Source organism: Gobius niger, assembly GCF_951799975.1.
Source record: "Gobius niger genome assembly, chromosome: 3".
Classification (NCBI taxonomy): Eukaryota; Metazoa; Chordata; class Actinopteri; order Gobiiformes; family Gobiidae; genus Gobius; species Gobius niger.
Genome location: NC_136854.1, coordinates 33,451,270 through 33,478,560, shown reverse-complemented (window position 1 = coordinate 33,478,560; position 27,291 = coordinate 33,451,270). Strand labels below are relative to the sequence as shown.

At 41.2% G+C, this 27,291-nt stretch overlaps 1 protein-coding gene across 1 annotated transcript in view; it reads left to right on the top strand.

Annotated features, from left to right (window-relative positions):
- sorcs3a (sortilin related VPS10 domain containing receptor 3a) overlaps nucleotides 1-27,291 on the top strand; it is a 332,565-nt gene that overhangs the window by 177,179 nt on the left and 128,095 nt on the right. The window contains exon 4 of the mRNA XM_079553286.1: nucleotides 10,479-10,637. Within this exon, the coding sequence (XP_079409412.1) occupies nucleotides 10,479-10,637 (159 nt within the window). The remainder of the gene's footprint in view (nucleotides 1-10,478; nucleotides 10,638-27,291) is intronic.

Sequence of the window (27,291 nt, the reverse complement as noted above, 5' to 3'; positions counted from 1 at the left end):
TGTTAAAATTGTATGCCTAGGCCTGGTTGCTAAGAAGATTCCACGCTCCGTCGTGAGTCCACACAGCATGACTCGAGCATGTGACAAATGCAGTAGGGGAGGTGCCTAGGTCCATCAGGCTTTACTTCCCAAGGCTTAAGCCAAGGTAGTGACCCTGAATATGTTTGCATGGAGCGCAACGTAATGCGATATGAGACTGTGGCACGTCAGACCAAGGGACAGATCATAGCCCCCTCTGATTACTGCCCCTGACTCACTCCTCCTGCCTTTTTTATGCCCAAGATTTAATTCTGCATCAAGGGCAAGCTCTGCAATACGGTCCCCCCGGTGCTGCTGCTGCGGCTGCTGATGTGTCGTCTTTTTTTTTTTTATTATTTCAGTCGTATAAGTTTAGATAAAGTTTATTACTGCCCTCAGGAGAGAAATGAGAAGCCATCTCTGAGCTGAATCACACACTTCTGCGGATGTAAATAATACCAAGGAAATATGGCTTCCCAAAATTGGTTTCAAAACTGAAGAAAGCCAAAATGTATATCTTTCGGAGTGGCTGGATTCTTTTATGATTTTGCTGATCTTATTGTAGCCCTTATTGTATGGACACTTTAAGCTTAGAAAGAGAAGATTCAATGTTTGTGCCTGCCCGAAACCCAAGTAAATGAGAATGCAAAAACCGGGGCACCATGGTGTACACACTAACAACCGCACAAACCTAAGGTGTGACCCAGGAAGGGAAAGTCAAGAGAAAGATTATCATTAGTGTAACTATGTGAACTTTAGCTTGACCTCAGTTCTCAATTATGAAGTCATACCATGTGATTATTGTGAAACAATTGGCTGCACAAATGGCAGAGTGAAGCTGCAGCCTCATGGGCTAATAACAATGTGATGCCATATGGCCATTATGGTTATTGCATCAACCGATAGTCAGACATTATCCCCACTTTCTGTATTGAATGTGTATTTTTGGAAACATTTCTAGCTCCTATTCCTCCTTAAAATCCCCAAAAGCCAAAGCCCGTGGATAATCGCTTAAAATCTTCTGTTTGATTTTTGATGTTGGAAAGAGTAATTATTGGGACACTGTTTATTTCACTGTGGCTACAGAAAACTCTTGCCACGCAAGTCCCTCATAAAGAACTTTGGCTTGGAATATGATTTCATTTTACACAAATGTGTGTTTAATAAAAGGGCAATATGTAATACTGTATGACACTATACAATTATCGCACTGGACTCTGACCCAACCTCAATTATCTTTATGTGAGTTGTGACACTCTTTAATATGTAAATGTATATATTATAGCTCAACAGACTTTAAGATTTGAAACTCTGTCTGGAAACTTTATCATCGTGGGCATTTGAGTGCATCAGTCCAATGCAGCGCGTGGAGAACTTGGGTTGATACGGGAAAATGGAGCACTCTGAGGAAGCCCAAACAGACACAAGGAGAACATGCAAAGTCCACAGAGAAACAGCTCGTGGCCCGTAAATCAAACCTGAGACCTTCAGGCTGTGAGGCATAAACCGCCACACCACCACTTTTGCCACTACTGTGGCGGCATGATAGTGCAGCAGTTAGCGCTCGTGCTTCACAGCAAAATTTCCCACCTATTCCCACCTGTACGGGGCCTTTCTGTGTGGAGTTTGTATGTTCTCCCCATGTCTGAGTAGGTTTCCTCCGGGTTCTCCGGTTTACCATACCACTAAAAACATGTATAATAGGTGAATTCTCCAGCCAGGTGATACTGACCATCAGCCTGACTCCACATCTGGAGATACTGTAGGTCCCCTGCGCTTCATGGGTTGCCCCAGTGTCATTGAAGGATGGGTCAATAGCAGAGGACAAATTTTCCTACGGGGACAATAAAGTATACAAACAAACAAACAAATCCATGCTGTTTGGCAGGAGCGGAAGTCTCTGACGTTAGATAGCAGGATGTCGCTTTCAATCAAGACTGGATTTTCTCTCTCACTCCCTCCACAATTGAGTAGAGTGAAATTCTTAAGCCTTTAAGAAGGCAATAAACAAACACTTAACCTCAGTTTTATTACACAGTTACTTGATTTAACACACGGTTTTAACTTTAAACATTATTGTTACATTTTTAATTTTTTCATTTAAAACCTGTTTGACTGCATGAGTCTATTCTTTCTTTCTCCTCGGATCATACTTTGCACAAGCAGATAAAAAGTTTGTTGCAAGTTGCTGCACTCTCTTGTCCTCATGTGTCCCTGAGAACCTTAGCTGCTTTTAAGCCTCTGTAGATGAGGCCAAGTCGCTGCTAATCACTCTAAAACGCAATTACCTGCTGCGCTTGACAAGACCTATTATTTGCGCCATGCTGCAGTTTTCCGAAGCATGTACGTTAAACTCTTTCTTTTTGCTGGGAAAATAGCCAAGCGGTGACCTTTAGACTGTCACATTATAGATTTGAATGATAGTAATGACATTTAGTGGAAAGCCTCTGCAGATGACACCTCCCATGAATCTTCCCCACTCTTTTCCAACGTATTTTTCTTCACACACTACAACAGTGCTCCCAAGTCCTTGAACGGCTTGATTGAATCTCTGATAAATGAGCTTAATTTTAACATAGACATTCAGCGTAGAGGGGGAAAAAAGAAAGAAGGGGGTAACGACGGAGGTGTTCATGGACATGCTAGCTTACTGTGGGTGATTAAGTCCTGATCCATGTCTAATGAGCATATTGCGTTGACAAGTGGCAAGGCAAGGCAAGGCAAGTTTATTTGTAGAGCACAATTCATACACAAGGCAATTCAAAGTGCTTCACAGTTGCATAAAACAAATACAATCAATAAAACATCAACATAGACATCAATATAAAATTAATCAATTACAGTAAAAGGCAAGAGTGCAGATAAAATACTTTCAGTCATATGCACGGGCAAACAGAACTGTTTTCATCCTGGATTTGAACATTGTCAGAGTTGAGGCCTGTCTCACGTCCTCATGAAGACTGTTCCAGATTTTAGCTGCATGAAACTGAAACGCAGCCTCACCGTGTTTATTATTGACTCTGGGAACCACCAGGAGGCCCCTCCCTGAAGTTCTCAGGGCCCGAGATGGTTCATACGGCTGTAACATGTCAGAGATGTACTTTGGAGCTAAACCATGAAATGACTTGTACACAAGCAGAGCTGTTTTAAAGTCTATTCTCTGAGTGACAGGAAGCCAGTGCAGAGACCGGAGCACTGGACTAATATGGTCGTATTTCCTGGTTCTTGTCAGGACTCGAGCAGCAGCGTTCTGGATGTACTGTAGCTGTCTGATAGCTCGTTTAGAGAGGCCAGTGAGTAGGCCGTTACAGTAGTCTAACCTGCTGGAGACAAATGCATGGATAAGTCTCTCTAAGTCTGGTTTTGACACTATTCCTCTGATCTTAGCAATGTTTTTCAGATGGTAAAAAGCTGCTGATGTTATTGCTTTGATGTGGCTGTTTAAGTTCAGGTCTGAGTCCATGATTACTCCTAGATTTCTAACCTGATTTTTTGGTTTTAGAGAGAGAGACTCAAGGTGACTGATAACACTTTGTCTTTGTGCCTGTGGGCCAAAAACAATGATCTCAGTTTTGTCTGAGTTTAGTTGGAGAAAGTTGTTTTGCATCCACAAACTGATCTGTTGGATGCAGTGACAGAGTGTATCTACAGGCCCATGTTCACCAGCCGTCAGTGACACGTAGATTTGAGTGTCATCTGCATAGTTGTGGTACGACACGTTGTTGCTGTTTATTAGCTGACCCAATGGAAGCATGTACAAGTTGAATAAGAGGGGTCCCAAGATTGACCCCTGGGGGACTCCACAGGTCATGGCAATTTTGTCTGAGACACAGTTGCCAATTTCAACAAAGTATGTCCTGTCCTCGAGATAGGACTTAAACCAGTTTAGAGCAGTGCCAGAGATTCCCACCCAGTTTTCTAACCTGTGAAGTAAGATCCCGTGGTCCACTGTGTCAAAGGCAGCGCTCAGGTCCAGCAGAACTAAAACTGAGACCATACCTGCGTTGGTGTTCATACGGATATCATTTGTCACCTTGATCAGAGCTGTCTCAGTGCTGTGGTGGGGTCTAAATCCTGACTGGAAAGTATCAAACACATTTTTAGACAGGAGAAAGTAAGTGAGCTGCTGATATACTACTTTCTCTAGGACTTTTCCTAAGAATGGCAGGTTTGATATGGGCCGGTAGTTGTTCATTACCTTGGCATCAAGGCTGCTCTTCTTTAGAAGAGGCTTGATGACTGCAGTTTTCAAGGCCTTTGGAAATGCTCCAGTCTCGAGTGAGATGTTAACTAACTGAGCAAGTTGTGGTAACAAGCTGGTCAGCACAGACTTCAGAAATTTAGTGGGTAATTCATCAAGGCAGCATGTACATGAACTCAGACCGGAGATAACCTCTTCGATTGTTTTGTCAGTAACAGGTGTGAAATGTGTCAGCTCAAGGTGTTTATCTGGTGGCAGAGTTTCTATTTGTGTTGTGGAGATTATGGCATTTTTAATGCTTTGGACTTTGTCATAGAAAAATATTGCAAACTCATTACACTTAGATGTAGAGATTAGTTCTAGGGGCAGTGAAACTGGAGGGTTAGTTAATCTGTTTACTGTGGAAAACAGAACGCGAGAATTGTTTCTGCAGTTTGAGATGATTGTAGAGAAGTACTTCTCCCTTGCTCCACGCAAAATCTGGTTGAACACACAAAGCACTTCTTTGTAAACCTCAAAATGAACCTGGAGCTTTGACTTGCGCCATTTCCGTTCGGCTTTTCGGCACTCCCTCTTCTGTGTCCTGTGCGTGTTTAAAGACAGCCAAAGCCCAATTGATTTGCTTTGACATGATTTATTTGCGGCGCGGTGTCTCTGTTCTATCGTTCGCTCCCTTAGCCGACGATCCCGCGCGACTATAGCGGCTCCTATCTGGGCTCTGCAGCTTCTGTGCGGTTCGGTATGTGGCTGATAAAACACAAAGGTTATCCCTTCAAGCCCGTATTGATTTAGAATTGTTACCCTCCTCACTCGCGCTGTTCGTCTCACAGAGCCGGCGCAAAGGCTGTGAGGGAAATCTTAATCACCCATTGGAGAGTGCTGGGGTTTTACAATGGGGAAATTAGAAGTTGAAGGGAGAGGTTCATGTCTTGATCACATGTATACGGTTGTAATTGATTTTCGGGTGCATCTTCCTTGCTCTCTGGTTTCGGAATGCAACATGATACGGTATGGCGTAACGATTACCAAGATTGTCAAGATATTTTCTCCTTGAGATCTTCTGTACTGTGCTATTTAAAGGGACTATACAGAGTTTAAAATGTCAGAATTAAGTATTTTCCTCCCCCTACATGTTCCAGCCATGTCCTAATGTGTAGAGCTCGGACCTATTCACCACAACTGCCTCTAAAATCCTGCACTGTCACTCAAAAAGGTGTTTCTTCGGGTCCAAAGTGCTGTCATGCACGGGCTTAATATAGAAGCTGCAGTTACGCAAAAGACCTGAGGTGGCAGTAGTGAGTATAAAATGGCCAACTTGCATCTAGCCCCTTTAAAGGAACAGGCCACCATTTTTACATACTGAGATATGATCTTACCTGAGCTTGGACAAGTTGATACGTACCTGTCTGGTCTTTGTGCAAAACGCGAAACGACCAAAGCTGTTGTTAGCATTTGGCCTCTCCCAATGTATTCCTATAGCTCCAAACATGGGTGAATTTGGAAGCTACCACGCTCTTCCACGGGCACACACAAAGACCAGACAGGTACACATCAACTTGTCTGAGCTCAGGTAAGAACATATCTCAGTATGGAAGAACTGTGTGCCCCTCAGTCACGCAAAAAGACCAAAGATGTTTTTAGCATTTGGCCTCTCTCAGCATATTCCTATTGCTCAAAATGGGGTGAAGTCAGAAGCGACCAAGCTCTTCCACGGCACGCACGAAGACCAGTCAGGTATGTATCAACTTGTCTAAGCTCAGGTAAGAACATATCTCAGTATGGAAAAACGGTGGCCTGTTCCTTTCAGGGGAGCAATTCAAGTCTCTTTCTTTATTTTAAACAACAGCTCCATCTATGTCCGTCCCTCATGAGGGTTGTCAATGTAGGTTTTCAGATATTTGACACACAGAATCGACGCAGCTTACTCCAGATGAGAACTTTGGGAAAACTTCTGCGTTCTCATTTTGGCTGGTGCGGCTTACCGTAACAGAAACACCAGAAAAAAAATGATTTCAGAGTCTTTTTTTTTTCTTTTTTCTGAGTTCTTGTTTGCTCAGTCTTTTGTCGACCTAGTATGCAAATCTGCTCCCCAAACAAAGAATCAAATATTACTGAGAAATAGAGGAACTGTCGCACATGGCTAATGAGTTGTTCCGAACAAATGTGTTCCAGAGGGTAATCTACAGTGGGCCGTGGTACATGTGCGGGTCAGATTGCGGAGGTAAGGGAAAGAGCACATTTACTGTATCAATTGTATAGCGTTGAAGACATAGCAAGTGTCAAAAGGATTTCCCTTCACTAAGGTCTGGACTTAATCTGCGCTTTTTCCATATTTATATATTATATTATATTCATATAGCTGTAAATTAGTACCCACTCGTCAAAGAGCATTTTGCCGTAGTCTTCCACTTTCAGAGGCTCACGGAAAAGGTCAACTAAAAGCACGGCTGTCAGGAGCACTGTTATGTTACGCATGGAGGCGTATCACAGTCATTATGCTAAAGGGAGATGTATTTTCATTCCAACACAGCACTGTTGCGCTACGGTGATCACTCTCGCCTCACAGCATGAAGGTCCTAGGTTCAATCTGTAGAACATAGACTGTGGAATATTATATAGAATAGGGTGAAAATAGTGCCATTGTGTTCAGGCAAACATGTGGAGGTAAGAATGACAAGTCTGTGTGTAATAATAGCATAACCTCTTAATCCCCACCTGAACCAAGCACATTTTCTCCAGTTTGGGATTACCAAGATCTTAAACCGTCTTAAAAAAAAAGCGTCAAAAACAAAATGAAAAAATGATGAAAAAGCAAAAAAAAGAGACACAAAAAAGTAACAAAGAAGCAGCAAAAGAGCATAAAAAATGTGGAGGAAAAGACATGATAACATAATAAAAAAAAAGCAACAAAAGGGCCTGTAAAGCAACAATAACACAATGGAAAAGCCAACAAAAAATAAGACAATAATGAGCCACAAAAGAACCACAAAAAAGTGGCAATAATGTGTCGGAAAAGCAACAACAACAATTTAAAAACCCAGACGAATTACGATCAGTTTTGTGGGTCTTCACTTTCAAATGAGGCGTTACTCTGGCCTATAGGCTGTAGCCTGGCATAAAGCCAGACTGACTTTATGTATGTATTTATGAATACATCCACGAGGAGCGGGCGGAGCCTCCACAGAGCTCCAAAGCTCTGGAGCCAGTCAATGCGCTGAAAATACTTCCAAATTTCAGGCTGATCAACAAAAACTAGCGTGGTTGAAAATATGTCACCTACCCCAGTGTTGTCACATGGGTCATAACGATTTTTGGAAAAAGAAAAACTCTGGAGCCAGGCTTTTAAGCCGTTCTTGGGACGTTTGAAGTCCCATTAGAATCAATGCTAGTGGCTCAAAGTTGGCATACTGTCATTGTGTCCTTGCGAAGACTTGTATCTAGTGTCTGTGTTCGCTGCTATGAACGATAGTATGTTTGTGAGTGCAAATGCGGGATGAGAATTGGAAAGTAGACTATGGCACCTGAAATTAAATGTTCCTTTCACATTAACACAGACGCTAGGAACACACCGAATAATATACTGATCCTTTTGAAAATAGACTTTTCTGTTCACTAATATGAATATGTATTATGTGTAAATTACAGACATGAAGCTGGTTAATGGGAGGCCTTGGCATAGAGCGATGACAGGATATGGATAGCTTGAGCAAATGAGAGATCCAGGTTGAGAATGTTGTACTCATTTATTGGCGTCTAATGAAAAACAATTTATCTAAATCAGCAGCGAGGAGGGCTCCCTAAAGTGTTAGAAAAGAGGGCGAGTGTGCGTGGCAGTGACAAATGTGCTTGTGTTTTTCCAATTGAAAGGGAATTGACAAAAGAAAACGCAATTCGGACCCCAAGCAATGCAGTAAAGAGCTGTAAAGACTGGCTGGCAGTAAACACGGGACATTTGATGGGTTTCTTCAATATAACGTCAGTATTTTCACCCTGATCTGAATACATTGAAATAAGTAGCTATCAATCAGTGACAATAGGTTGTAGTAGAAATAGTATTAGTTGTTTAGTTATGGTTTCTCTTGTGTACCTTGTAGCACTGGTAAGCCAGGTGAGATTTCGTAGCAAACCAGGTTGAGCAAACAGTAGCCTGCCAGAGTCATCTATGAGGCAAAGCTTTGTCTCTCTCCATAAATAGCAGTTCAGCTGAATCACGCAGGGTGTTGTTCCTCTTTGAAAGAGTTTGCAGATGGTTGTTGGAGCTGGGAACTGCAGCAGTACACGAGGCTGGAAATACGTGATCCCTAGGGCAAATTCCCTCTTGGTTACCCTGTGTAGGCATATCATTTTGCCCATTTTAAAAAAGCCCCAGTGAGTTTTTTTTTTTTCTTCCGCAGACAATTCATGTAGATCAGGTCGTTCCCTGCATCTGTGTGAGCTATCAAGAAGCTCACGCCAATGTCTCCACCATATAACACACAGGTTTGGGAGGCGGGATTGTCAAGCAAACAACAGCCTGCTGGAGAAAGGCAAAGCTTTTCTCTGTGCTAGGATCCTAGTAGTAGCACAAAAGATGATCCAGACTAGATCAAAACCCCAACTAATGGTTTAAATATCAAAAGGGAGTTAAAACTAAGTAGAACTGTTTATTCCTGTTTCCCCTAAGAATTAGTGTTTCATCCAGAATCAAAATACATGGACTTACCAGTTTCTAAATAATCAGCTCCGATGGGAGTTGTGGGGTACTCAGAGAATGGAGGAAAACCAATGAAGCAGAAATCCTTCATTTGGAGAATCAGTGTTCTCTAAAACAGAATACTTAATGCAATATTAACCACTATGCATTACACCTTATGCAAATTATATGGACATGACTAATTAGCAAGTAATATCTGCTGTATATTAGGATTTATTAATGAGCCTGCACATATCCTTCCCCTATAAATACCACCGCAGTTGAATGTATGAATTCTGCGCTAAAGCCTATTGTAAGCCGATTTCTAAGAATACATTATTGTAACATATTTCACAGCTATTCAAAGCCCTCCTCTTTATCTCCTCCGACAAAGACTCTAAATGTCATTAGCTGAATACCGTTGTGGAATTCCTCCCATTATTGAATCCAGTAATAAGTCAGATAGCAGGAGCGGAAACATCTCATGCATGAAATTAGGACCTCTTCCTCGTCGGCAGCGATGGTGCATTTGAATTTGAACTTTATTAGGAGGTGAGCTTGGGGAAATGACATGGTTAGGCTGGAGCTGATAACGGAAATAACAGTGACAAGTTGGGCCTGGCTGCCTAATGCCTTGTTCTACAGCTGTAAGTAAATGTAACATGGAACCACTCGTCAACTTTGTGGTGCAGTTTATATAAGACAGGGCTGTATAAGTGAGGCATATGCTTCAGATGTGTTCGGCATAATGTCTGCATTTGGTGACAGCTTTTTATTCAGAGTGACATGGTGGTTACCAGGCGACCAGGGCTTTCATGGGGCCCTAATCATAATACAGCTTTAACTGAAGGTTATGTTCTGGGTGATGACTCAATCTGGAGCTGTTTCTTTAGTAGCACACTCAGAGAAGATTATGATGATTATTATAAAAGACTTCCCTACTGAACCTCACAAACTCTCGAACCTCCTCTGTTTTGATAAAATGTGTATCCTATACCAAGATATTAACCTCTCAACCCCCACTTAACCAAGCAGATTTTCTTTGGCATTACAGTCTAGGGCTTTAGCTCTTTGTTCCTCCTTTAAGAGGGTGTTCATTTGGCGTATAGCCTGGGGGATGAAGCTCGTGTTGAACCTCACGGGTCCAGCACAAAGAGAGCGAAGCCTCCTTCCAGAGGGCAGCCGCTGGAACAGCTCATGGTGGGGGTGGTGAACATCTGCCATGATCCACTGTGTCCTCTTCACGCAGTCCCTCCGATACAGCTCTTCAGGATGGAGCAGGGAAGTCATTGTGATGCGCTCGGCACACTCTCCTGAGCACTTTCTTGTCCCTCTCTGTAGCACCCCCATACCACACAGTCAAACAGCCGGTGAGCACTGGTTCCACTGCAGCACAGTAGAAGTCTTTCTGCAGCCTTGTTGAGATGTTAAACTGCCTCAGCTTCCTGAGGTGATGCAGCCGCTGCCTTGACTGCTTGACTACAGTGGAGATGTGTTGGTCCCATTTCATGTCCTCAGAGATGTTTACCCCCAGGTATTTATATTGAAAAGAATCCCATGCTTACACTCTTTTCCCTTTTGTTCCAGATCATGGTTCTGACAGACCCAGAGTTCGAGAGCAGTATTCTCATCAGCTCAGACGAAGGAGCCAGTTTTCAGAAGTATCGCCTCACCTTCTACGTGTTGAGTCTGCTGTTCCACCACACCAAAGAAGACTGGGCCCTGGCCTACAGCCACGACCAGAAGGTACCACTGCCACTCAGCGCTCCACTACACTGCTTCATTTACACTCACACTTTATGTAACCACACCTGCCTGTGCCGCACTGACTGAAATGTATCCGAGACACTTGAACAAAAAGGAAAGTTAACTCTTCCAGACACTGTTTACTTTACTGAACTTGCTCTTACCATTTCATGCCCATCTTGTTACTGCCGCCAAGATTTCAAGGCATTTTCAGCATCTTAGAAAAACACGAGGAGTGAGTGGACACCATGAACCCTGCAGCAGCTTTGTTCCAGAAATTAAAGCCCTTGAAAGCCTTTAATTTAGTTTCTGCTGTTTCTGCTGAGAATTAGACGGAACAAAGTGCCTTATAGTTCAAAGTCCGGGAGCTGAAAGAGAGGTGGTGTCACTTGTGGTCTAAAAACTTTGGAGCAAAACATGGAGGTTTAGTCTGTTGGTTTACAAGACTTCCCTAGACTTTTGTTTCATTACATCATATAAGTTATAGCTACTTTTATGTCCAGGTGATTACAGGCTAGCTTACATAAGTAATGCAGTACAATACTATAGTTAACACAAAGCTGCTGCACAGGCTTTTGGCAATTAAATATAGAACACCTCTTCAATTGATTTAGGTCACCAGCAGAAAAAAAAGTTAAGAAAGACAACTAAAAGCAGTTGATTCTTTCAACCCAACATTGAGCGCAGTCTGGCAGAACAACAGAAGAGAGAGTTACTAACACAAGAAAAGTACTTAATAGGTAAAATGAGGATATTGGTAGTAACCTAGCAACCTTCAGTTTTCATAAAAATAGGTTTTTGCATGATTCTGTATCAGCTGGAGTTATGATCAATAATTAGTCCATTGAGTTCAAAGTGCTTTTCTTCTGCTACAAATCTCCGAATTAGTTTTCACACTTGTCATGTATTGATTTGTACAAGATTATTGCCACAAAAAAAAGCATTGCTAAGCAGTTGTTTATATGTTCATTATATTTCTGTCCTATCATATTCCATCACATACTACAAAGCTTGTCTACACTGGGCTCAGCCCCAGAAAATGGAAAGAACATTCAACTAATTGCTTATGCAATGTCATAAACCAATTAAACAGACTTGTGCGCACAGGCATGCACCGCCTTTTACCACTTTTAAAAGCTGTGTAAGACTTCTCACCCTCTCGTAATGAGTTAAACAGTGGTTTACACACACAGCGTTAGCCCATGCTCGGTTTGACCTGATCCCGGCAGCTGCCCGGTCATCTTTAATATACTCATCTTCAGCTTGTAAGGCCCTAATAGCCTCCAGATTGGGTCACTGTGGACTTAATCAGCTGTAAGTCGGTGCTTAGCAGAGCTTAAGAGAAGCCCCAAGGATCTCACAAGTGCAGCTATTTAGTCCAGCATCCAAATCTGTGTCAGGTTGGCGCGAAGTCTTTGTTGTCATTTCTGATCCTCCTTCTCACACAGGAGGATAAAGTTGCTAAAAAATACAAAGACACTCATGTGCATTGCTGCTTCAAAGTGATGATTTCTAGTTTAACCTAAAACAGAGGGGAACTTCAGCAAAGGATCCTCAATCAGATCTGTATAAGCGACACCGGCTCTTCATTTTAGTCGCCTCCTTACCTGAAAATGATCGTGCAAGTAAACAAAGTAATTGGCAATGAAGTACAACCCATTCAAAAGGTTCAGTGTGACATGGTAATGGTGTCTTTTCTGTGTCCTTATTATCTTCGATGACTGTCTTCAGATTAATATTCAGGGCAGTCCTTGTTGAATAAATGGAGATGTTTTGGGATGGAGAACTGTCTGTGACCTTTACGGCTCTTATCTCCTGTCTGTGAGGTCTGTGTGGAGACAATTACTCATTGATGTAGTCCCAAGTTGCCTGAGTAAGACCAGTTTTTCTGCTGCCAACCGAGCCAGTTATGTAAACAGGCTGACACAAAAGAAGAGCGGCAAGTTACACGTGTCCTATAAATGGAGGAAATATTCCCCAAGAAGAGACAGAGGCTGGGCGACGTGCCTGGAAAATAATTTGTTTCCAGGTCTAGAGACCAGAATCTTTATTTGAGTTGGAATAAAAAAAAACATTAACATGAATGAATAGATCTAAGACGAAAAGCTGGGGAATTAGACAAGACATACAAAAGGACACTACCCTCACAGGTTAAGTTTCCGAGCTGTGTGACATTTTTGATCTCTATTTGGGCGAAACAACAACAAAAAACAGTTCACAGCTTCACAATAGGGTTATTCTGCAGGTGTGTACATTTGCAAGTAACTGGCTAAAGATCCCGCTCTGTTCTTTGGTCACCAACTGCTCATGATGAGTTGCTTCGAAGAATGGGTCAAATGCAGAGGACTTTGAGCAAAAACTATAACGTAAGGGCCAGAACTTCCAGCTGGCGCAACAACAGCATTGCTCAAGATGAAGTTGGAATCTTGCGTACAAACAACGGTGCGCCAGTGCTTTCACTGGTAGCCTGGGTGGTCAGCAGAGGCGTGGCGTGCTGTGGACAGCGTTGACTACAACGAGCATCTGCTGCTTTCTTTTTTCCCGCATCTTCATTACATTAACATTGCCCATGGCCTTGTACATCTTATTAAGCACTGTGAGTTAACCCTTTAACCCCCGCCTTAACTGAGCACATTTTCTCCGGTTCAGCTTTACCCAAATCTAAAATGTTGCAGCCTATGGGCCAGAGTAATACCTAATTTGAAAAATTGATCTTTCCCTCATCACCTTGTCTTCACTTTATGACTTTTTTCACTTTTTTTTTTTTTTTGGCACGTTTTGGTCGCTCTTTTATGGCTTTTTTTGTGCGTTTTCATATTCGTTTGTGACATTTTCATCACTTTTTCATTACTTTTTATGTCATGTTTTTGTCACGTTTTCTTCACTTTTTTTGTCATGTTTTTGTCACTTTTTCATCACTTTTTTGTCATGTTTTTGTCACTTTTTCATCACTTTTTTGTCATGTTTTGACGTTCTTTTATTGCTTTCTTGTTGCGTTTTTATCTCCGTTTTCGTTGCTCTTTTGACGCTTTTTATCAAGCAGCTTTTATTTGAGTGAAGCCAAACTGGGGTAAATGTGCTCGGTTCAGGTGGGAGTTAAGTCCATCTCCTGACTATATAACCATGGTCTTGCTCTTGCTCCAGTATTAAGAGCGTGGGGCAGTTTCTACACTGCAGAAACATGATCAAACGTCTAGTCTACAGTATGCATTTACAAAAAACAGATTTGTCTTATTTACAGTCAAAATGAATATGATATGTGTGAAAGTGAGTGGTTCTCAATGTGTATTTTGTCAGCTCTCCGAATCATGATGATCTTGGCCATAAATACCCGTTAGCAGGAACAAAATGGAAATCCCTATAACCGCACTTACTGCGTTTGTTGGTTTGTATCCCATCTTTGCAGTTACCCACCCACTGCACCCTTGACCACATCCTGGGACTCTCTCCACTCTCCTTGACCTCTGAAACACTATCATCGCACCCAAATGAATGCGTTTAATGTGGGGAAATAGATTTTAATTTCGGCTGTGATTGTGCGGCTCTATAAATAGTTGCCTCCTCATCGGGGCAGTGAATATTAGATCTCTGGCTCGGTAAATTTGAGAGACAAGGCCGTGACTCTTTAATGGGCTGCGCGGTGATTAACTCATCCACTAACTGCAGCTCAGACAAGTGCACTGCTAATCACCACTTGTTTTACACCCATCTATTTCCATGTGCGACCGAATGACCCCCCATCGCCACCGCTCAATCTCCAGTCCATATCTGCTGCATTAATTGCCATTGTCTTTATAGAGTCTATTACACTGCAGTATTCACTATTAATGTCAATTATAAGAGTTACCAGACATCTATCCTCTTTGTAAATAGGTTAATGGGACAATTGGTGTTGTTGTTGTAGTTTTGTAGACTAAGTGACGAAATTAATCACTTGGAGCTGGAGCAAATGAGATTGAGAATTAGATTAGCAATTAATTGTTTGTAATTAGACCAACACTTCATTGGTGGAGAAGTGTGGGAGGATGGGTGGCTTTAGAAAAAAAACTTGTACTGATACAGTAAATCAGGAACAAATGGAACTCTGGAAGTGCATCTGATAAAAAAAATAAAATAAAACAAAATTAAAAGCCTAATGCCATGATGAATCCTTAAAACCTGGTATATCGAAAACTGTAAAGTAAGGTAACACTGAACAACTTAAAGTTATCTGTGACATAATTACTGTGTCACTTTTAGATACCACTCTTCTCTATGAATATGCATTTAATTTATGAAGACAAGTTGCTGTTGACAACTCTGTAAAGCCACAGATGACAATAAACAATTCACATTGATTTGATTCTCAATCATTTTAAATTTGAATCACAAAAAGTCACATACACTATACTTCAAAGTTTTTTGGGGTACTACAGTGAGATAGAAATAGACTTTGAACTACATGTTGGGAGTAATGGTAAAAGGCCTGGTCACTTCAAAAGTGGAAAGTGAGAAAGAGAAGCAGCGCACACCAAATGTTGGTTTGGAGGTTGGTGTGGCTCAAAATAGAAAAAAGACTAAATGATCTGAGTAAGGCTCTGCCCAAACGTGATCCATTGAATAAATCTTGGACATTGGCTTTTTTAATTTGGCACTTCAAAAGTACAACACTTCATTTTTTAAGTCATGATTTGTTTTGGTCCTGATTTAGTTCCTTTATAAGTTTTGATACAATTTTAATACAATTGCTAAGGCCTGTTTTGTCCATGTTGCGTGAAATGGTTCAGTAAAATATTGCAACAATATTGGTTTGGCAAGATTGTCCTCGTTTATTGCAAGTTGTTCATATTGTGCAGCCTTGAGTGGTAGAAATAACTTGCCATGTATCATAATGTACTTTACTTTTGCAAGATATTTAGCCTAGAAAGTGCAACATTTTGTCATACCACTGTAGTAATTTCTAAAAGCAACATTTCTTCTTAGTCCACAGACACTTTCCTCACATAAATGTCTCACATTCAAATCCCCAACTCTCTTTTCATACCTGCAACACCAAACGACAAAGCCACCGGTGAGTATTCATTCCAAGTTTAACGAGTGCTAAAGCTTTTACAGTCCTGCTCTCATCGCATAAACAGCCCTCCACCTGGAGCTGTGATGTTGCCTCATAATTATATTAAACTACCAGGATTGTACGCCCAAGCTCACCCTGTGTAGGCAAACATTTAATTTGTGCTCCCGCTAGAGAGCTGGCAAACCATTTTACAGTGGGGCAGCTAGTGTCTCAGCAGCTATATTACTGATCTGCAATACATATGGGGGTTTCACCACAGCCTCCAATGCCACGGACCTGGCAGTTAGATCCAGATTGAAGGATTAATGTTATTAGTTTGGTGATAAATGGCTCAGAGAAAAGGGTAATAATGCAATATATCAAGTCTAAATGGTTGTGTTGGGAGCTGTCCGTGGTGCTAACCCTGGCTGACAGTGTAAAGGGAAGGTTTTGCGATGTGATAAAATAAGAAACTTGCAGGTCATAATGAGCTTGTGGAGACGGAGTTGCTTAAAGTAACACAAAAACATCATTATAATGTGCAGACTGTGTAGGAGTTGAGCACACAGTGCATTAGACCTGAAAAAGTTTGGTTTGGCATTATAAAACTAGTTCTGTAATTGCATTATAAATATGTAGTTCATTTGTTTTTTACTTTTGAGATTGATCGTGATTTGGTTGTAATAGGAAAGGTAACTCAAAAAGTAATGGCAAAATGTAAATATTTTTTTAAATATCCTGACCACCAGGAATAATGTGTTGTCCAATCACTTTTTTTGAACCCCCCAATCTTTGTAAAGTAATTAGAAGACTGAAAACATTTTTTGGGAGGCAAAAACTTTTTTTTTTTTTTTTTTAAAGATGCACTACGGTGTACATCAGAACGTTTTAAACTGAACCTTGATGAGTTAGGCCCAAAGAAAATGGCAAAAGGTCAGCATAAGAATGAGTTTAACAACCTAAAAAGTGTCCATCATCACTTATGTTTTGTTTGTTGGTGTGATACTTATGGAGTTAATATGTATTGACTAGGTTCAGGAGCAGGACCCCGCCTCAACCAACCACTCTTGCATTCACCTAGCCACGCCCCTAATTACCCATGAGCCAAATATACCAAGCCAAGCCTCTCTGTTTGTTTGAAACTATCGACTGTTATGGTGTGGTCCTTGCTAGTGAACAAAACGCAGTTCCTGTTCTTGGTAGCACAGAGGAATACCTTTGATTTTTGTTCTTGCATCTTGATCTGCGACACCTTGAAACATCTTTCGTTCACCATCGCTGGAAGATGGATGGCACCATAGTGTCTCAGAGCTTCATTTGGCTGAAGTTTCCACTTTTATTGTGGGGGAGTGGTCATCTCTCTTGTTGTTTCCTCCATCACATGGAGGACATTTTGTGTCCTGTATGTCCTGTGTTTTTTAAAACACTTAAATACTATGCGGAAATATAGTTATAATAAGTCAAACAAAATATGTAAACAACATTATTTCAATTTGCTCAATGAAAAGTTTTTTGCACTTACTTTTCTTCTTCCCATGAAATAAGGTAAGGTAAGGTAAGGTGATACTTTATTGATCTCACAGATGGAGAAATTGCATTCGATGAGAGAGCATCCGGCAGCAGCACCCATTCAGTGCGCACCACTCTTTTTTTTTTTTCTTTGGTGAAAGATCGTTGTGTCGCGGCCGCCATCTTCACTGTTTTGGTCACAGGAGGAGCACTGGTTGATGGGAAATCCGTAGACGATGACCACGGCGGTGGAGCTCTTGCGCTTGGCCACGATGTTCTTGGCCACACAGGTGTAGTTGGCCGTGTGGGACAGACGCGCCTGCTTGATGGTCAGAATGGTCCACGGTGATGTAGAAGTTCCCGTCCTCGGCCGGGTCCATGATCTCATTGTCCTTCAGCCACTCCACCCGCATGACCTTGGAGGATGGAGAAACTGTAGCTGTAGCCTCTGTCTCCTCTGATCATCTGAAACGGTGCACCGCCTCCTGGGCTTGTCCTCGTCTCAGAGCGTGGTGTCCTGCACTGGTCAGCTCCACCTCGTCCTTCCCCTTCCTCCTGCACAGCTCCCTCCACAGTCTATCACCATCTCCTCGTTGGTCCCTTTTGTTGTTTCCTGTAGCTCCTCTTGTGACGCCTCCTCCGTGCTGCAGGTGTGGGGGCTCTTGGTGCCTCTTCACTGTTCAGTGTCTCAGAAGAAGAAGAAATGTATTTGCATTGATGGCCATTATTTTTCTTGATGAAAAAAACAAACACATTTGGTATCATTGAACAGCTCTAACTCTGTAGATGCCAAAGGAGTTAATTCAGCTGTATGTAGTGCGTGGAGATATTCAAGTTCAGATAATTATGTCCTCTACAGGGGACAAATTTGCATGCACATTAGACATTAGACATTTTTAAAGCAGCACTTTCTATTTTCCTTCGGTAGAGTTCACAGTCTTCATTTGTCCACTTTTAGTGCATTTCTTACCCTATTTACTATAGTTATAGCTTTTGGGGTTTTGTGTTCCCTGTGATTTTAAAAATATCTTTGAGTATTGTCTGTGTTGCGTAGAATTAAACAAAACCAAAAAAAAAAACAGCATACATTTCCGAGGCACCACCCTGAGCCAAACGTGCCTTGGATGCTGAATGAAGCACTGTTTGATTGCGGTTTTGTTGTGTCTGCTGAAATAACACAGGCAAAGCTTCCAAATCAAAGTGAAATTATGGATACAGTGCAGCCATGCTGGCGTTATGGCACACAGAGACATGAGGGGAACAGATGGAGGAGCACATTCTGGTGAAGACTTGTCAGTGCGTTGTCAAAACAGCAGATGGAGGTGTGCTGCCAAGTCCAATATCCAGCTCAAACTTTTCTGTGAAATAATACTCCCCTGTATGTCAGGATTCATGGCAATATGTTTAAGTAAATATTTAAATGGTATTTGCTTTGTTCTGTTAAATTAGGGGAAATCTGTTCATCTGAATCTTGCTGCTCTCTTACATGCAGTTATCTTCCTTTGCCAAGACTCTTCTTCTTCTAAGTCTGTGGAAAATGGTGTGATCTAGCATGGCCAGTCATTTTTTCTTGAATTTCTACTTAAGTTCCAGTCCCACATCCAGGACAGGGAAAGGAACTCCACAACAATGATTTAAACAATGATTTGTTGGTACTCCACATTAACAAAAACAAAAAATACAATAATGTATTGTGTGTATGTAACTTTTATCCCACAATAATATTATTATACTAAGCCTTACTGGTAACATTGTCCACTGAAAGAGACAATGGTAAAAAAATCCATTGTATCAAATTGCAAATGCATATAGAAAGTGTTTTTTCCACAGTCTTTTATTTCACAGTGCTGCCAACTTGGACTGCATGCTTTGTATAATTCTTCTGTGAGTGGGGCTTTGTTGTTATTGTTGCATGGCCTTTTCTTTGTATGGCTCCTTAGTATTCTCTGTGTAATCCTTGCCCCAAGTCAAATGGAAATCTCAAGTCTGGCTGCTGGACTTGAAAAGAAGTTTGGATTGAACACAATTTTCACTCGCTCTGATCTTTTGACACGGACCCGCACAATGTTTGCTCAGTTATACCAAACTAAGTCGCCGGCTTTCTCATTCACCATGTTTAGAATTCTGTGAATGAGGTCTTTTGTTGAAATATTGAGTATGTCCAGCCAACACAGGGAGGTCACTTTGAGGTGAATCATGTATCTACGATTGTTAAATGTTTCATTTTTGGTTCGTGACTGCGCCATTTCTTATACATCAGAGTAGATCAAAAGAGATAGTCAACATGTATAAAACAGCAAGCGCATGAGAAGGATAGGAGATGTTAGATTAATTTATACTACAGCCAACATTATTCACAGAAACCAAAGGAGTTGCTGCATGAATAAACATTTCACATATAATGATGCTTCTTTCATTTTGTAACACAACTTTTGTCTTCAACAGCCCCTTCACTCCTATTAGTTTACATAGGGCTGCAGATGTCAAGAGAAAATCAGTTGCAACACAGTAGGGCATCAACACACATTAATGTCAAGGCAGAACCCTTTTATGTGTTTCGGTGGGACAATAAACAGTGTTACACCGCCAACATGCCGCTAGTTGTTTTTGCCGGTTAGCGTTCACTTGCTCCTGTCTCTTCTGGACATATTCAACAGGTATGAGCGAGCTAAAGTTGAGACTGCCTCTCGGCATAAGGTGAATAAATACAGACGGCGTCCTTGGAGTTGCCCATATATAGTCATGTTCAAAGCAGCCATGAGGGGAAATCAAAACTTTCTCCCATTACTAAGTAACTTGTTTACCTTAAAAAAATCCTTTTTGTAGTCCCTCTGGGGGTAATATAAGTGTTGATGGGATGATTGGGGGGTCTTTCATCTCCCCTTGGTGTCTCTGGCCAGAAAACCACAATTGCAAGTTTCCTGCCTCTGGGTCGGAGCCACCAATACACACTAATGGAATCACGAAGAAGAAGCTCACAGGCTAACTGTGGGCTAGCGCCACTTAAACAGTATTTACAACCAAGTTTGAGTGAAAAAAAATATCTCCATTGTGTGAGTGGATGTACAACATCCCTCTCACCCTTTGTCTTTTCTGTCAGCGTTGTATTTACTCTCACAGACAATTAATGAGTAAAATAACGTAACATGCTACGACACCTGCAGTGGCGCTTTTGGCCTCTAGGGGCATGAGTTACTTAGTCCTGCTTTAACAAATGTTGAATTATAAATATATTTTTCTACAAAATAAAGATATAGAGACATGGAGCGGAGCAAAGTGGAGCCCATGGACAGAATGCTAACATTAGCTTCAAGCTACATTTGCTAAAATTAACAACGAGTGCAGTTTTTTCGCTTCTGTTAAGCTGTGAAACAACATACCTATCGACTCAATTTTGACTTGACATCATTTGTGTGTGATATTGTTTTTTATATTCCCCAAATAACTGCTAAAAAGAGTAGAGAAAAAAAAAAATCCCCTCAGCTTGGCCACTCCCTCTTGAATGGCATGTTGCCCTATGTATCTATCTCGTCAATGTTTTTTTTTTTTTTTTTTATCATTCCCATGCGTTCAATAATAAATCTTCAAAACATGTCAAGAAAGCATGATTATAACAACAACAATATTTATCTTGAGAAAACACATGGAGGTTGAAGTTGACGTGGCGGCACTTTCTCATTGGCAGACAGTCCTTCTACAGGTCCAGAAAGTCAGTGGTTTGAACCCTGTTCCTGCCAGTTGAAAACTTGATTTGTTCTGAGGAAGCATCACTCACCCATCTGCATACTCTGGCGTATAAATGAGGCTTGTTGTAGGGTTGCCAGAGTGCTGCCCGAAACACAGCTCCAGGCATGTTTTCAATGAGAGAACAACATTGTAACGCGGTAAAAAGCTCTAAAAAGTTGCAGAATACTCCCCTTCACTCAACTCTGCGGCCATTTTTTTCATTTGCACTGACAAACATGTTGGTTGGCTACACTCTGTTTTTATTGAGTATTTATTAACATGCACTCTCCCGACCAAATAAACAAAGAGAGAAGTTGAAATGTCAAGCTTTTCATGTTTTATTACATTTTCTAAATTGGATTCCCTACATGCTGTATCTACGAACCTTAACACAACTGCCACAATGGGATGAAACAGGATTGATGCCACAATGCATGCCGGGCAAAGATATGGTGGAAATACAGAGTAAAGAAAATGAAGCAATAAATAAAAGCCAATAAAGACTGATGCATCAAACCAGAATTCTTATTGAATTCATCACCTCAGCCGGTTTCTTTGTGCCACTTGGCTTTGGCTGACATCTCCGGTTTGCAAGGCCGCAGATGCACAGATATTGGATGATCTGTTTGCCGCCTTGTTTATCAGTTTGCAAACAGGCCTGCGGCACATTCCCTGCCGCAATGTGCAGAATCCCGCTCCCACCGATCGTCGATGTGACACACAACGTTAAAATCACTTGTTCAAGTCAATCCCACTCTCTTTTATCACTGTGGCAGGGGTAAAGGAAAACTGCTTCAGCTGTGTGCATATTTATACTTTGTTGGGGGTGAAGTGACAATCCCTATTTTTCTCTTTGTGGTGGCTGTGAGCTTCCGCTGAGCTGTGGAGGGTTTTGTGGCAATTATGAAAGCAAACTGGGAAAAGGGGACTTCTGTTAGAAGCTAAAAGCAAAACTGCTCGTGTAGAAGTGGAACTCAAAAGCAAATATAAATGAATATTAATATGGTTAGCGTGCGGTGTCTGTGGTTGCATGATGGCAGACTGAAAGCGCTCCAATATTTTTCGGCAAATAAGTTGTGGGTTCTGTGGAGTCGCAGTCCTTTGTTTGTGTGTGTTCTATTTTTGGCTTGCCATCAGTACAATAAGGATGACTAACTTTACATATAAAGGGCCTTTTTTAAGGTACCCATGTTTCTTTTCATTGTTTTTGTTCACTTTTCTGTCGGCTTATAAGCTACTCCTTAGCCACAGGTGGAACAACTTATCTCTCATATAATAGAGGGTTTGGGATGAAAAACAAACTCATAATAAACACAGTAGATCTAGAAATGATTCTAGTGCCAGTGAATCTAGTAAAAATAAATTGAGTGCCAATAAGTTTTAAAGGGATATTTCAGGATTTTTGACATAGGGCCTCATTTCCTAGTTATCCAGAGTGTTGTTGATTTCTTGAGATATGTATATTTTTTAATTCATGCAGTCCTTTTATTTGAAGAGTTTAGTGTCGCTAGGCTAGTGCTAAGCTAGTGCATGTCTATGGTAACTAGTAGCCTGTATTAAAAACAGTCTGACTCAAGCACAGTGCACCTGAGGAAAATCACTTATAACACCAGACTACCGATATAAATGTCTGTGTTGACTAAATCATTTTTGAAATATAACCATTTTGCATTTAAAAGAACTTATATTTGAGCAGCATCAGCTTCCTGGTTGTAGCTACGCAGCGGCGGAGTGAACTGCTTGGTTACCGGATCTACAGTAGTTTGTTTACCTGCGGCCGGCGTTACTACACGTGGAATTCACAAAGGAGCTTTCTGCAAATCAGATATGGCAACATTTGGATGATGAGGTTTTTAATGCAGGCTACTAGTTACCATAGACATGTGCTAGCCTAGCACTAGCTTAGCATCACTAACCTCTTCAAATATAAGGACTGCATGAATTTAAAAAAAACACTCTGGATAACTAGGAAATGAGGCCCTATGTCAAAAATCCTGAAATATCCCTTTAATTATTTTTTCCCCCCATGTACTACCTGACTGGTGATACTGTTCATTCCTATAAGTTTTGCACCAAAATAACGTTATGTGTTGTTTTTTGTAGCCTCTAAATTACTAGCTTTTTTCTTTCTTTTTTTAATGTAAATCGGAAAATTTCAGTTTCTTTTTCTGCATCGTCACGGCAGAACAATTTTCTTACAAAAACTTCTTGAGCTCTTTGATATTTCATTTTTCTTTTTTTTTCTTTTAGTCTTTCAGCAAACACAATTGAATATGTTCCATTGAATCCATTATGTTTTCTCCCTGGTGTGATCAACATTACCACCAGTTGTTCGCCTCGCAACGTTATTCATCTGACAGGAAGATCATCTCTCATTTCTGGTGCCAATAATTGCGCACCACGTAGAGTCAGAAATTACCATGTCTTTAAAGGGAGCTGAGGCTTTGAGCGGGATATGACTCGGCGTGTGTGTGGGCATTGATTGGCAGCGGTGATTGAAGGCTCGCGCCGCGCGGTTTCTCTTCAGTTCAGGGAGTCAACTTTTCTCATCTGTTTTTCCGTAGAACAAACAGCCACTGATTCCAGGCAACTTTACAAGGAGCTGGAGTTAAAGGCCCGCGCTAACATGGTGACCCAGTTCTGAGGAATAATAAGCACGGCCCAATCAACAAAAAGGACTTTCATTCTATCCTTGCCAAGTTTAACATCTCGTTATTTGCTAAACAGGTTGACTGGGGTTTGGAGTTTTAATTTTTTTTCAACAAAGTGAATGCATGGAAAGCTTTCAACCTTGTTACAATGTTGTTCATTCATTTTGTAGCCATTCATACACATATATGAGTAATCTATAATATATAATAACGGAGCCTGGGCTGCTGTTTTAGACATGAATATAGTTACACAAATGTTTTTTTAAGGTAAATTATAATAACTTGATATTAGTAGTAGAAGTCTACATGTATCTTTTGTTGATGTAGTTGCCATTTTGACACTTCTCTAAGCAGAATAGAATACTTTGTGTGTATGAAAGTTGTGCCGTTTTGTATGACGGGGAAATGTAAATGTATATTGTATTGATCACGAGGTAGTGGTATACAAGCTTTCTTGCTTCAGCCTACTCCTTTTGAGCTCCCATAGCTGTATAATGTGAATGTTGTCAAAAGTTAAGAATGTAAACTGTTCAAATAAACTGAACTAAATTAAAACGTATAGGTGTTATCCAATCCAATCCACTTTATTTATATAGCACATTTTATAAACAAGTGTTTCCAAAGTGCTGCACATAAAATCGGCAATATAGGAATAAAAAATTAAATAAATATAATAAAATCAAGTGAAACCAAACTATACATTTAGCTAAAACAATAAAATAGTTTAAAACATAAATAAGATGCAAGAATAAAAGAAATTTAATAAAATTTGTTAAAACAATAAAAGAAAATTAAAACAATAAAAGAAAATAAAAGACACAGAGGACCACACAACTCACGCGGTGTTAAAAGCCCGAGAATAAAAGTGGGTTTTAAGACGAGATTTAAAACACTCCAGGGTGGGGGCCGTACGGACGTGAAGGGGCAGAGCGTTCCACAGCTTAGGGCCGACAACGGAGAACGCTCTGTCCCCTCTGGTTTTTCGGTTCGTCTTAGGAACCACAAGCTGGAGCTGGCCCTCAGACCTCAGAGCGCGCGCTGGGGAGTAAATTTGGATGAGGTCTGTGAGGTACTGAGGGGCCAGTCCATTCAAAGCTTTAAAAACAAACAATAAAACCTTAAAATCAATTCTAAAATTAACAGGAAGCCAGTGCAAAGAAGCAAGAATTGGTGAAATATGTTCACATTTTTTGGTTCCTGTTAAAAGCCGTGCCGCAGAATTCTGGACTAACTGCAAGCGGTAAAGAGCATTTTGGCTGATTCCTGTATAGAGCGCATTGCAGTAGTCCAGGCGAGTGGAGATAAAAGCGTGCACGACTTGTTCAAAAATTTTCAAACTTAAAAACGGTTTCACTTTGGCTAAAAGACGAAGGTGATAAAAACTCGATTTAACAACGGTGCCGATCTGTTTATTTAGTTTAAAATCACAGTCAACAATGACGCCAAGGCTGGTGGCTGAGGGACGGACATATTGTTGTAGGGGACCCATGTCATTTTGGGGGTCCCAGGGGCCAAACACCACAATTTCAGTTTTTCCCTCATTCAGATTTAAAAAGTTGTGAGCCAACCAAGCCTTGACGTCACTTAAGCACTGAAGTAGGGGTGTCAGGGGGCTGTTGGCATTTTTTCTGAGTGGCATGTAGATTTGGCAGTCATCCGCGTAAAAGTGGTAGGAGATGCCATGTTTTTTAAAGATTTGGCTGAGGGGGAGAATATAAAGTGCAAACAGTACAGGTGCGAGAATTGAACCCTGGGGAACTCCACAATTGAGGGGAGCAAAAGACGAGGTGGAGTCCCCCAGCCTGACTGAGAAAGATCTCCCCGACAGGTAAGACTTAAACCACTCCAGGGCCGTCCCCCTGACACCCACACAGTGTTCCAAACGATTTAAAAGAATTGTATGGTCAACTGTGTCAAAAGCAGCAGTCAGGTCTAAAAGCACTAAAATGGCAGAGTCACCAGTAGGGCAGGACGATATGGCTTAAAATCTATATCACGATATAAAGAAGAAATATTACGGTAATATATTTGACGATATAATTGACAATGGACAAATTACTTCAAAATCCCAGCCTTACGCCTATTGGGAAGATTAATTTAGTGATATATATGTATTTCTTTTTTTTCTTTTTTTACGACATACTAATTTCCTCGCAAATATGATCTACTCAAGCAGTTTACATCCTTCATTCTACTTTTTAAGCACCTGTCCCCATGTTCTACAGTCAGTGTTTATGCTGCTCTGATGGAGCTGAGCGTAACATAAATTAGATTGTGTCCACAGCGATATAAAATATAACAACGATATAAAAAGATTCTAGCGCAAAAATAATGATATGCGATATGATATGGCCCACCCCTAGATGTTAGAATCAGAAACAACCTTCGATTGCGCTCTGGCAGGAGACACCATTGAACACCCCTCAGAGTTTCTTTGCACCAAGCAAAGAAAATGTGGGGCAGCATGTGGTGAGCCTAAATGAGATAAGATAGTACTTTACTGATCGCACGATAGTGAAATTCACTAAAATTAAGGGTTGAAGTGGTCCGTTCTAAATGATAAAACTCCAGGGCTGAAATAAGGTCGCACCGTGCCCCTGATGACAACTATTTAAAGTACTCTTTCACTTTGGTTATCTCATATACTGTTTCATATTCACTGACTGTTTCTCCACTTACCCCCGAGTTCTGTGTAACCATAAGCTCCAGGGGCCTCATTTATCAAACTGTGCATGAGACTCTTACTTTGAAAGTGTGTAGGAAAGTAAACGCAAAATTCATACGCAAAGTTTTTTTCCCATTTATAAAACACTGCGTATGCGCCGGTACGCACACCTGACCGCAATTTTTGTTTCGCTGATTCCACGTGGAGCAGAAAGCTGCGGACATTATGGCATGCCCTCTGCCCGCCTCCATTTGACCATAAAAGGCAATGCAAAATGACTTTTGAATGAGATTTCCCTAAACATGAGGCGATAATGAGTGGCTTTTACCGAAGGCGAGGGAAAGAGAGGGAGGGGCACACGCTGCAGCAGCTCGGGCAGAGGCAACACTTACTGAAGAGTTAACTCTGCTTCTTTGATCACACGTAGTGGCATCTTTCTGTATATTCCATCAATAAAACTTTCAAAACACGTGTTTAGAATATAAGGAAGGGCCTTAGGTGTCGGCTGTATTTGCCAATAGTGAGGTTTGGGTTTGCCTATAACCACACGATAAACTGTGGGGCATTTCCATCATAAACCATTGTGCACGTTGTACGTGAGCTCGGGTTCTGTGGAGGATAAAGCAGCGGTTCTTTCCGGGTGATGTGAGTGAGGAGAGGTCAGTGTCTGAGTGGTGTCAGAGGAGGGAGCGGGCAGTGGATCTGGTGCTGGTGCGTAAACACGGCCTCGTGTCTGAAGGGCATATTACCCGAGCTTTGGGTCTAAACCCAGTTGGTCAGACTTATGTCCAGAGAGTCACACAAAGCACAGAGTTGGTACAGCGGGATCATTCCTGCTTCCTGTTTAAAAGGCTTCAGTGTGCATACGTGCACGGGTACGAGTGTTCACGAGCGTGCACGTATGCACACCAATGAGGACAACAACAAGTTGCTCATTTCATTCTAATCTTTGTCATTTCTGAAGAAATTAAAGTTCAAATGAACTATTTGAAAAGTGACCAAACATGACTTCCTCAAACTGTCCTCCCCTCAATCTTTCCTCACCTCTCCTCGTCTTTCTATAAATACCAC